Source organism: Lytechinus variegatus, chromosome 12, assembly GCF_018143015.1.
Source record: "Lytechinus variegatus isolate NC3 chromosome 12, Lvar_3.0, whole genome shotgun sequence".
In the NCBI taxonomy this organism is placed as follows: Eukaryota; Metazoa; Echinodermata; class Echinoidea; order Temnopleuroida; family Toxopneustidae; genus Lytechinus; species Lytechinus variegatus.
In genome coordinates, this window is record NC_054751.1 from 2,597,749 (window position 1) to 2,611,385 (window position 13,637).

Consider the following 13,637-nt stretch of genomic DNA (forward strand, 5'->3'; position numbering starts at 1 on the left):
CTGATTACAAATGACAAGAGAGAAATCTATATGATTGAGTTCCTCTGATATCATGTACATGTAGGGCTAGAGATAGTGGACTAAAAATGTGTCATTTCACAAATCACAAAATAATGAAGAATTGGATTATAATTCCATATAATAAGGTCTGTATTCTGAACTCAGGATAAATTCAAACACTGGTCTAAATTTGTGGTTTAACTATTGTTTAAAGGAGAATGAAACCATTGGAACAAGGTAGCTTGTGTGAAAACAGAAAAATCAAAGAAACAGTTCAATGAAAGTTTGAGAAAAATCGGACAAATAATGAGAAAGTTATGAGCATTTGAATATTGCGATCATTAATGCTATGGAGATAGCAAATTGGCAATGCGATAAAGATGTGTGATGTCACTTGTGAACAACTCTCCCATAACTTTAGTATACATGTACATTTCACTTGAATTGCCTCTTTTATCACATCTATCCATAGACCATGCGTTCTTTCTACATGAGGGCATGTAATGTTTATTTTTTAAGGATACATCATGGATAAAGAGTTTGTATCATCATAAGAAAAAGCAAAAAGAGACATTTTAAGGGTATTTTATAGTCCACCAAAGGGAAAGTTGTTCATCAGTGACATCACACATCCTTGTCGCATTGCCATTGGGAGGATCTCCATAGCATTAGTGATTGCAATATTCAAATGCTCATAACTTTCTCATTATTTGTCCGATTTTCCTCAAACTTTCTTTATTCTTTGATTTTTCTGTTTCTACACAAGCCTATTTGTTCCAAAGGTTTCATTCCCCTTTAACAGTACAAGTTCAATTTGTCAGCTCATTTGAGACTAATCATTTATCATAACTGAAATAAATTTAGTTCTCCTTTATACATAAGGGAAAATCAAGTAAAGATAGGAAATGCAAAATAATTTTGGCTTCCAATAAATATACCATGGCCTTTAATAATAAGACTTCAGAATACAGGCCAAAGATAATAGAGGTTTGATCAAATCTTAATCATGTGATTAAGATAAGCATCCCTGGTCAATCACCACTCACAAAATGCAATTACCTCTAGAATCATAAAAATCTTTTAAAAATGTATTATTTATAATATAAAGACACTGATCACATGATTAAAGGGTACTCCAGGTTGAAAATAATTATTCCTCAAGCAAAATGCTGAAAATTTCATCAAGATCTGATAACAAATAACATATTTATTGAATTTTAAAGTGTAGCAATATTTTGTGATAAACAAGAATATATGGATGCCAACATGAATATTCAATAGGTGGGCTGATATTGTGATAATACCATGTCCCCACTTTCTACTTTCTTATGTAATTTATGAAATCATGTATTTTCATACAGGTTTGCAAGATATGTGATCCTTGTAACAAAATAAGTTGCAGCAATGATTATCTTACAAACTTTGTAAATCTTTTTTTTTAATCCTAGGTGGAAAAAACTTTAAATAAATATGATTTCATATAATAAAAAAGAAAAGAATAAGAGGTGATATGACATCATCAGCTTGTTCAATGCATATACTGAACTCTATAAAGATATGCAGGGAACTGAACACCAAGACTTCATAGTCAAATAAATTTTGTTATATTCCTTGTCCGATTCGGATGAAATTGTCAATCTTTTGTTTGTCTAATTTCACCTCATCTGTTGAAATCATATCATTTTCAGCCTCGGTACCGCTTTGGAAATAAGAATCTCACAAATTATATTTTGTTGGTAAATATCCAAATAATAATCTTACCTGTTAAGCCCATTATGATGTTTTCCTCTGTTTCCTAGATTCATATAAAATACATGGATATTTTTCTTTATCTGGCACGGCAAACTGCCTCAAAAGTGAAACATCCTTGGAATATCAATAGTACAAATATATCACAAGCCAATGACTGCCACTGCTAGTTTGCAGAAGCAAAATTCGCCTCTATCAAAAGATGTCTGAATTGATTAGACTATCTGAGGTGTACAGAAATTGTTTAATATAAGTTGGGGTTGCGATAGACTATCCTACAGACCCACTTGTTGATTTCTGATAGAGTGCATGTTTAACAGAATATGTCTGCAGACAATATGTATGTTAGTCACTGCATCAACACATCATTGGGTATTCCTGTAGAAGAATGAAATGCTTTCAACAATGATACACACAGAGGAATCCTTGTTCAAATCACTTTCACAATCTAATGAAATTATGAAAATTGGTTAGAAGTACAGCATTAAAAAAAGAGAAACAAAATAATTTACCGCATTAATTTTTGCAAAGAACGGCAAATATTAATTTCTCTAGCTGTAGATCACAGATAAGAAATGGAAGTTACATGTATGTCAGTGCCACACATGGCTCAAGAACAATCAAACTGAAATGTACTGTCTTGCAAATAGAATCTAGTGGGTTACAATTCAGAAAAGCCTGAGAACAATGGGTATCCTCTAGAATGGTTTAACGTGTGATAAACCTAGAGAACCAGTCCTTGATTAGCCTACATGTACATGTATGTACCAAGGAGGATAATTTTCAGCAAGTCATCATCTCTTGCCTTGGGCTAAGATCTTGATCCAATATTAGTTCAGACCACACTGCTATGGTATTGATCAACAAAACAAATCAAACACACCTTCACAGGTTTAATGCACATAGCATTATATTTAAAGAGACTTTAGCTCCTTCCCACTTCCCAAACTATTCTCATGGGATTTTGTGGCAATATATTGGTACAGTGAAAATAAAAATAAGTTTATATCTCGGTAAAAGTGTCTAAATTACAAAGTAAAATTGTCCTAAGTGCCCTGTGCAAGACTGATTGTGTGAAATAAAGGCCCAAATTCACAAAGGTGGTTTACATGTAGAAAACCCATGGGTTTGGCAGATTTCCTATAGAAATTACGCTGAATTTAGCATGTATCAAGCGCATAAAATGCCCAATGCTGATGTTCACTGTTGTCAGTGCGCCAAATTGATGCCTGTTACCAAGGATACGCTATTTCATTCATGAGTCCACTGTTTGAAGAGTGAACACATCAATTCTAAGCAGTGGACTCATTAATAAAACAGCGTGGATAACCATGGCAACAGGCATCAATTTGGCGCAATGTAACAAGAGCGCGCATCAGCGTTGGACATTTTTTTAATATATATGGTAAAATAAGCATAATTTATACAGGAAATCTGCATAAACCATGGACTCAACCATGGGTTTTCAAAACCACTTTTGTATATTTGGGCCAATGTCAATTGTTAGCAATTTGAAAATTAAAGTTAGTCAGGATGTTCATTTTATTTCAATTCATTTTCACTTTCATGGTCTTCATGTAAGCAGTTAACGTGTACTGGAAACAAATAGCCCAAGTTATTATCTTTGGGATTTAGAGAATTTTGTAATTCAACTGGTTAACATTCAAAGTGCTTCTGTAGACCTGTAATATACAGAACATGATGTATCGAATTCCTGGCCCTTGTACAATATTGAGAAAAGAGCTTTATCAATATTTGCTTTGAACAGTCTCCACCCCATTCACGGGTGATGATGTCATCATCCTCATCTTCTTTTACACAGTTCTTCTAAGTACATGTAGACATATCCCTCTCTTTAAACCTATAGATAAATGTGTAAAACACTTTTTAAGCCTTCATGTTAATCGTAAGTCTTTAGTAAAAATATCAAAATTTTTGATATTTAATTGGATATAATTTTCCTTCCATACTTTGAGTTTAGCATTATTTTGTGTAATCCACCCAAGGCAGCTAAATCTAGTAGAGCATGACTGGATTTAGACTTTTGTTAATATCATTTTTATTATATGCTACTACCTCCAGTAATCCAGGGTATCTTGAATAGGCTACATACATATAGATGAGGAGATCTCGAAATGCATACAAAATCCCACTAAAAAGGACACGGTTCAACAAACTTCAACAGAGGCACCTAATTCCATCCCGACAGTACATGTATCTCTAGATGAATGAATCTCTGGTATTACCATGGTTAATAGAGTGATGCATGTACCAAGTACCGGTAGGTAAAATAACTACATGAATACTGGGTTACAAAATACCTTGTAAACAAGAAAGGGGTAGTCACATGGTACAATTGTGATTTTACCCCAATCAAAACAAGCAAATTGAACAAAACTAAAACAAAGATTATACTCTTTAAAGCATCCATATCATAATTGAGTACAACAATTTAGCCAAAGATGGCAGTTTTCACTTGCAAATATTTTTTAAAAAACACATTAGTAGTGTTATCTGTAATTATAATACATGTATGACAAACTACAGTTCAAAAACTAATATTTGTTTAACAAAGTTATTGCATACATGTACATGTATATATTCAACAAGTGGCTCGCCTCTGGGAGTCTCACCTGCATCATGCGATTCCCTAAAGTAGCAGTGCTAACTTTGAAAATTAAGTACTACATGTATAAAATAATTATTCACAAAAAACACCATTCATATAACGTTCATTGACCCTAAATGACATTTCATCTTGATCATGTGACGTACATGTAGGTCCATATACTTTTGAAGTAATGATGAAATTTCAAAAACTTAACCTTAGGTCAAGATTTTGATATTGAATACCCCAACATGGTAAGTTCACTGACCCTAAATGACCTGTGACCTTGGTCATGTGACCTGAAACTCAAGCAGGATGTTCAGTTATACTTGATTAACCTTACAGTATGTCCAAGTTTCATGAACTGGGTCCATATACTTTTTAAGTTATGTCATTTAAAAAACTTAACCTTTGGTTAAGATTTGGTGTTGACGTCGCTGCCACTGCTGTTGCCATCGGAAAAGCGGTGCCTATAGTCTCACTCTGCTATGCAATTGAGACAGAAATTAATACTAGAATAACTATAGCCTACTATTAATGATAGTAATGTAACACCATGAAAACTAAACCCCCGTCCTACATGTATGTCATTACCATGGGGACGCAGTTTCCAACATATTTGGAAAATGACTCTTGATGTCTTTACCCCAAGGTAAAGGTTTGTGCCAGATTTCATGAGCAATGGGAATGCAGTTTGATCTGCGATGAATTTGCTGGATTTGGGCCATATGCATTTTATACCATTGCAGGGTGCTACATGTACATAACTTTTTAGAAGCACTTGCCCAGTCGGGCAAATAAATTTTCAAATAGTTGGAATATACTTGTCCCAAAATCTATTTCACTTGCCCAAAAGAAAGTTTTTCGGTTTTATAAACCATTGACTTTTGTCTCTCTGACATGAACTGATCTATCTGCCATGACCAAACTATCATATCATATCGACCCTTATTTTGGTCATTCTACAGTGAGAATTTTGATTGCCCAATTCGGGCAAGTACTGTACTTTGGTCTCTACTTCAAAACACTTGCCCGACTCTAACTTTTACTTGCCCTGGGCAATCGGACAAGTGCTTATGTAGCACCCTGCCATTGCAACAGGATTTCACACGTGTACACACAAAAAATATGTCTTTCACATCTTTACTTAATTTTTGTGAGAGTTGGTTGAAAATTAAGGAAGTATTTCAAACCATATTGTTGGTAGTCATCTGAAACCCATTTTAGAGAATATCGACTTCAAACTTTATAATTTCCACAGCCTTACAACATAGGTTAATCATTGATAGAAAAATACATGGTTGGAAAGATCAAGACAACTGCTAGACATTGGTATCTTTAGAAGTATAAGGCTCCATATTTCATGCATTTTAAAATCAAATTTCCAAAGGCTAGAATATAAGAAGCACACACATTAAACAGGCTGGCATCAATTCTTTTTTAATCTCTGCCCCATGTCTTTAATCCCTCCAACTCCCAGAACTACCTCACTTGATCTTTACAAAAAGCACCTGAAGACACACCTATTGTAAATTTGGACTAGCTATAAATGTCTTATACCCTTTTTACACACGCTAAAATTTCCTTAACCCCGTACAATAGGTGGGGCTAAATTGCCATTTAGCCCCACCTATAGTACGGGGTTAAGCTTAGCCCACTTTCTTTTTACACAGCATTTTTGCAAAGTGGGCTAACCCCACCTTTAGTACGGGATTATTTGGCCCTGCAAAAAAGCAGGGTTATCCCAGCAATTGCGGTGCTAAGAGCGATAGTACGGGGTTAAGATCGCTAGTGTAAAACGAAAGTGGGCTATAAACCTTAACCCCGTACTATAGGTGGGGCTAAATTATGGCAATTTAGCCCCACCTATAGTACGGGGTTAAGGAAATGTTAGCGTGTGTAAAAAGTGTACGAGTGAAGTACTTGTACTACGAATGATCGACAAATGTATTTAAAGCATGAGCTTCCACTAGTCCGGGGTTAGCGAGTTTCGTGTGTGAAAAGCAAGCATTCCTTATCCGGGGTTAGCAATAACAATTTGGCATACATGTGAAAAGGAAAAAAAAATAGTACGGGGTTAAGGATAGTACGGGGTTAGCGATAGTCAGGGGCTAAGAAAATCCTGTGTAAAAAGGGTATATAACTGTGCTTTGTATCAGTCCCTGGAAAAGACAAAATACTACATACATTGAAAACATGAAAAATGCAAATACGGCTCATGGTTATGTCAGGAGGGCATTCCATGACACTACATGTATTTTCCCTTTTTAATACTTAAAGTTTAAAGCCCACCCACCACTTGTCACAGAAAAGTGAGTTTGACCCAAGATCTTAACAACCAGATCTAGGACACACCATCAATTACAATGCATTATCCTGCATGTAATACATGTACATTGAAGAAAAAGTGATAAATACCTTTTTAGAGTTTGCCATCTCACAGAATACAAGTCTTTTGAAGAGACTTCCATCAGAATATGCAATTTAAACTAAGCCTTATCTCCATGTAGCAATATCAATCCTGTTGTACACTTGATCAATTCAAAATGATCCAATTATCCATCCATTCTTCAAGAAACAAGGATTTTGATCACAAATTAATATACATTATCATTCTTTATCATTATTACCAAAGTGAATTCACATGTTGGAGAACCCTATAACCACAAATCCCAGCTGAAATAAACTCCACAGTTGAGAGAATCCGGCAAAGAAAAATAGACCAGAGAATTCCTTGAAATCCTTCATGGCAATTTCTGAGGGAAATTTCAGACACTAGTGGACGTCTTCCAAAATCACCTTATCAAATCCATCACAGACATAGGCTAATTCCAGGCAATTTATTTTTTATTTACTCTTCAAATATTGTAGAATTATTGGAAGAAAAATTGAATTATGCAACTCCACAATCCTATCGTATGTAATACAAACATTGAACATAAGTAGCAAAGTCGGTTTCCATGATATAACAAGGTATCAAAACTCAGTCTGAAATAAGACTGTATTGAAAACAGATGGGCAATATGTCATGCATGAATGCCTGCCCCTTGAGTTAGATATTAATGATCATGTTTTTTTCCTTGTTTTACTTTGTCATATGCTGTCATCTTCGCATCATCTCTCTCCCCTGAAATTGAATTTTGAGTTACAGAAGCCTAACAAAGCAGAACACTGCTTTAATTGCATCTGTGCAGGGGGGGGGGGCTTCTTTTCATTTGGCAAACCAGTCAATTTGACTTTTTCACCATCATAAATATTTTTCAATTTTCCTTTCTTTATAAAAAAAATTGTATGAATAATAATTCAAATATTGATTTCATTTATTTCTTTCTTTTTTTTTCTTTTTCTGTTCTCTCTTTTTCTTCTCCATTTCTTTTTTTTCGAATTAAGGTACTTGGATTTGAAGTCGAGTAGGTGTGTCTAAAAAGTTAAAACCAGGGCTTTAATACTGAAAATATACCTAGAAGGGAGATAGATGAAAGAGAAAGCAATGAGGAAAATCACAGCTCCAATCCTGCGCCCGTATCAGAGAATGGGGATACGTCTATCCTGTTGATGTAAGTTCAATATTGCCGAGGTCTCGATCTTTCCCGGAGACAAGACGCCTTTAAATCCTACCTACTTTGGGAGACAAGCCATTGTAGGATGGAATGTGATTTTGGGTGCAAGTTTGGGGGGATGATTGCCTATATACATCTACATGCAGATAGACACATGGGCTAGTCTAGTACTGAAATCGTTTTTTTTTATTAAGTATTTTTTATTTTGGGGGTTACTAATGCCTATTATCTGAAACACTGGATAAGCTTTAACATTGTAGTGAAAGAAGATTTTCCAGGGCCCTTATCAGCATTTCGGGAGCATAATTGCCTGAGCCCCCATGTATTTTCCCCCCTTGATCATTGCATGCATTTCTCAAATAACTCTGCCCTTTACTATGTTGTTATGTACAGCAGCAGCAGCAGAAGCGGCAGTCAAAATAGAAGTAGCATTTTTATTTATTTGGCAAAATGATGAAATTATAACAGAATCACATTGAAGAAAAAGCTTTGATTCCCATGAGTACCACAAGTTGCCAGAAATAGGACAGCAAATTGAATTACTGAAATGAATTATACATACTTGAATTGGTTGAAGGTTGTTTTGAATGGGGTATTGAGCATGGTGTTTCCTCTATGTCCCATGTTGCAATGAGCAGTCTGTGCCTTTTGGAGGTTGATCCAGGGTGACAGGGCAGGACCAGGAGGGATTAAGGTTGGGGTATCTCCATCCCATGTAGCCATCCCACTATCTCCCTGGGAATGGATCCCAGGGGTAGGGTGATTGGGTTGCAGGATGACCTCCAGGATTGACCTCAGAAACCTCATTAATCACCTCATATCTCTGTATAAAGAGAATATTCAAAATGATTACTTTGATTGTTGGATGTTTTTAATAATATAAATCCAGGCATTTTGTCAAGTCCAACTGTCCGAGCCAATTCTTTTCTGCGTGAATCCTGCAAGCGGCTTTTTATTAATAATATTCGCATTTCTAATGGACAACACAGGAAAGTTGAACTGACAAGATGCAAAGCACCTTACAGCAGGATTCCCACTAATAAAGGACAAGTCCACCCCAACAAAATCTTGATTCGAATAAAAAGAGAAAAATTCAACAAGCATAACACTGAAAATTTCATCAAAATTAGACTGTGGGATGGTCGCTAAAATTGTGACTTTCCGTGGGGCGGCAAATACAACCACGGTTCTTGGACATGATAATATGTAAAATATTATGAGTGAATACATGCACAATGTTGCCATCGGTAAATTTTGCTCCTGACCTCAAAATTAAAATAATAATATGCAAAATCGTACCATTGATTCGACTGGAAATTCCGCCATTCACCCCGTGTGTTAAGGACTTCCGTGAACGCGCGCAAGCGTGCACAATGCATGTAACCTCGTTCGCGTTTTATTTTTTATTCGCTGTACATGATATACGTTATATAGAATGTACGATGGCGGATAAGATGTCGTCGTCTTCGTCGTGTTTTGACAGCGAAAATGACGATTTATCACTAGCAAATATATGCTACATGCACGTCTTACCCAAGGAAAGAGGGCCAGTAAATTCCTTTCAAGTAAAGAGCTAGAACAAATTTAAGCCTTTGCTGCATTCGTTGACGTAGACTACCTGGGACTTCAGAATAAAAATAGCTATTCGTGCAGCAGAGAAGTTTGCGATTGACTTGCATGCAGCCCGGCCCCGGGAGACCAGCCCGACGTCCGACCAGCATTTCAGCAAGATCCGAATGGATCAAAATAAATATAGATGTTCGATGTAGGCCTACCGCTTTTACATCTTGCCCAGAGCCAGGTCAAACATCGTTCGTATATCACCAGCATTGAGCAATCAAACGATCGAAGGTAATTTGTTTTCACTTTGTGCTCTTGCATTTCACTCTCTGCAAAAGTGAAGCGGTGCAAACTTTGATGATTTTTGTATAGGTCTACATCTAGATTTCTTAATTGAGTCGATGAATAATGTGACTCATGACTTACTTCGTCTTCTATTCATAGGCTTGTAAATGTGGCGGTGAAGTAAGTCATGACATGAGTCACATTATGTATCGATTCAATTAAGAAATCTAGACCTATACAAAAATCATCAAAGCTTGTACTGCTTCACTTTTGTAGAGAATGAAATGCAAAAGCACAAAGTGAAACAATTTTGGCATGGACAAAGATCGCTATAACAAGGATCACCATCTCAAAATCATCCTCTGTATCTTTTTCACCTTCGATAGCTTGATTGCTGGAATGCTGGTGATACGAACGATGTTTGACCTGGCTCTGAGCAAGATGTAACGCGTTACATCTATAACGTTAGTTTGATCCATTCGGATCTTGCTGCAATGCTGGTCGGGCTGGGCAGGAGCGTAACGGGTCGGTGGCCATGCAGGAGGGGCAAGAGCAAAAAAATCTCCGGTCTTATCAGGGGCAGATCCCAAAAAAGTTTTTCAACCAATTGACAAGCAAAAAAAATAAAGGTTTTCACCCACAAATGAAGTATATTTCGTACACGAAAAAAAGGGTCTTCAATTTCAAAAGAGGGGGCACACCTTTGTTTTAATGGCATATTTACATTACAAATTTTAGTATTTTGCTTCTCAAAAGGGGGGGGGGGCAGGCAATGGCATCATGAGGCAACATTTTGAGGGGCGATATGGTGTATCGGGTAAAAAAAACAATGCGAGTGAGCAAAAAATTATACATTTTTATTACAAAAATCCAATTCAGATTTTGACATAATGTTAAAGAAGATAACATATTTTTCACCCTTCTCTCTTTCCTTTTCCTTTTTTTTTCTTGGTCTGTACGCCACGGTAAACAAGATTTTGTTTATGATTTTGCATGCTTATTTAAAAAAAAATAAAAATCACCTTTTCATGACAATCTATCTGTTCTTCTTTCTTTCCTTTTCAGTTCCTCTTTTTCCCCTTTCCCTTTCATTCTCCCCCTTTTCTCTTTTCCCCTTTCATTCTCCCCCTTTTCTTTTTTCCCCTTTAAGTTCCCGGTGAAATCCGCCAGGGGGGATAGCTTCCCCCCCCCTGCACTGTTAAGCCACTGCTCCCTGGGATGGGCCGGGTTGCATGCAAGTCAATCGCAAACTTCTCTGCTGCACGAATAGCTATTTTTATTCTGAAGTCCCAGGTAGTCTACATCAACAAATGCAGCAAAGGCTTAAATTTGTTCTAGCTCTTTACTTGAAAGGAATTTACTGGCCCTCTTTCCTTGGGTAAGACGTGCATGTAGCATATATTTGCTAGTGATAAATCGTCATTTTCGCTGTCAAAACACGACGAAGACGACGACATCTTATCCGCCATCGTATATTCTGTATATACGTATACCATGTACAGCAAATAATAAAAAAATAAAACGCGAACGAGGTTACATGCATTGTGCACGCTTGCGCGCGTTCACGGAAGTCCTTAACACACGGGGTGAATGGCGGAATTTCCAGTCGAATCAATAGTACGATTTTGCATATTATTATTTTAATTTTGAGGTCAGGAGCAAAATTTACCGATGGCAACATTGTGCATGTATTCACTCATAATATTTTACATATTATCATGTCCAACAACCGTGGTTGTATTTGCCGCCCCACGGAAATGAAAAACTAGAGACATTTTCCTTGTCCATCCCACAGTCTAAATTGGATGTAAAATAAGACAGTTATGACATTTTAAAGTTTCGCTTCATTTCACAAAACAGTGATATGCACATGTCGGTCGGTATGCAAATGAGGGAACCGATGACATCACTCACTCACTATTTCTTTTGTATTTTATTATATGAAATATGAAATATTTTGATTTTCTTGTCATTGTCATGTGAAATGAAGTTTCATTCAGGACTCCCTGAACACGTGGAATTCCATTATTTTAACATTTTGTGCTTCAGGCAAAGAGGTCCTAATCATCAAATTCGTAAAAATTGAAAAATTGTATAATTCAAACAATAAAAAACAAAAGAAATAGTGAGTGAGTGATGTCATCGACTCTCTCATTTTGATGTAACTGGCTCAATGCTGAAAATTTCATCAAAATCGGATGTACAGATAAGAAAGTTATGACATTTCCAAGTTTCGCTTATTTTCAACAAAAAAGTTATATGAACGAGCCAGTTATATCCAAATGAGAGAGTTGATGATGTCACTCACTCACTATTTTTTTTTTTTTTATTGTTTGACAATATTTCAATTTTTATGAATTTGACGATTAGGACCTCCTTGCCTGAACCACAAAATGTTAAAATAATGGAATTCTACGTGTTCAGGGAGTCCTGAATGAAACTTCATTTTACATGGCAATGATGAGAAAATCAAAATATTTCATATTTCATTTAATAAAATAAAAACGAAATAGTGAGTGAGTGATGTCATCAGTTCCCTCATTTGCATACTAACAGAGATGTGCATATAAATGTTTTGTGAAATGAAGTGAAACTTTAAAATATCATAATTTTCTTATTTTACATCCGATTTTGATGAATTTTTCTCTTTTTATTCAAATCAAGTTTTTGTTGAGGTGGACTTGTCCTTTAAGTGAAATATATACCAAAGTAATGGGGAGAGTTGTTCACAAGTGACATCACACATCTTTGTCGCATTGCCAATGTGAGGATCTCCATAGTATTAGTGATTGCAATATTCAAATGCTCGTAACTTTCTCATTATTTGTCCGTTTTTTCTCAAAATTTTGTTGATCTGTTTCTTTGATTTTTCTGTTTTCACACAAGCTATCTTATTGCAAAGGTTTCACTCTCCTTTAAGTTCTTTTCCACAAAATATTGCTAATTTTTTGTTTTGTTTCATAATAGTATGGAAGTATGTGTAAGAAAATTGTGTGCATTTATGTGCAATGATTTTACTCTATAATCTGAATTTATTTATTTGTTTTTCTTAAAGAAAAAGAGAGCTCAATCAGGGCTTTTGTAATACAATGTATGCATACAAATCTAAGGAATGCATTTAAGAATATATCAAAGCTTAATTTTGATCCTTCTTGATACTTGTAATAAATTGCATACAATGCTGCATACATATTTTACCCTCAGCTGCTCATCCCTCCTAAAAAATGTAATCAATGTCCATTGTCTCTAAAATCAAAAGCCTGTAACCTCAAAAAAAAAATATATATATAACCTCTGTCTCAATCGGCCATTTTGTCTTGAATTTTGAAAGAAGGAGAGGTATCATGACAGAACTTTTAATTTTTCTGAAGTTCCAGTCTGTGCCTCGATGTCAGGATTTGTGTGTCACGATAGACCTGATCATTAATCGTGGTAAGTGCATAATTTCTGTTTCCACAGTTTAAGATTACTATTGAGACCCCAATCTACCCCAGTCCCGTGTTTCTGTCGTTTTGCACGGTCGACTCCTGGGGCCCGTTTCTCAACATAGACCTGATCAACCATATAATCGTGGTAAGTGCATATTTTCTGTTTCCACAGTTTATTAAGATTACTATTGAGACCCCAATCTACCCCAGTTCCGTGTTTCTGTCTTTTTGCACGGTCGACTCCTGGGGGCCCGTTTCTCAACACCGTCATAAGTCTAACTTCTTGACTATATCAGAGATAGTGAGCTACCTGTCCGCTGTTTCACAAAGCCCTCTTTGCCAAGTTCGGGTAAACGTAAAACAACCTCACTATGACACCTCCGAACCTGTCATAACTTCTTTCTTTATAGTGATGTAGTGGCATCACGTGGGTAGACTATGACTTGC

General features: G+C 36.0%; 1 protein-coding gene across 1 annotated transcript in view; it reads right to left on the reverse strand.

The window, feature by feature from the left end:
• The window catches only part of LOC121425542, a 66,410-nt gene that overhangs the window by 51,062 nt on the left and 1,711 nt on the right, over positions 1 to 13,637 (reverse strand). Inside the window, 1 exon segment of the mRNA XM_041621621.1 lies at positions 8,480 to 8,740. Coding sequence (XP_041477555.1) covers positions 8,480 to 8,724 — 245 coding nt within the window. The 5' untranslated portion in view covers positions 8,725 to 8,740.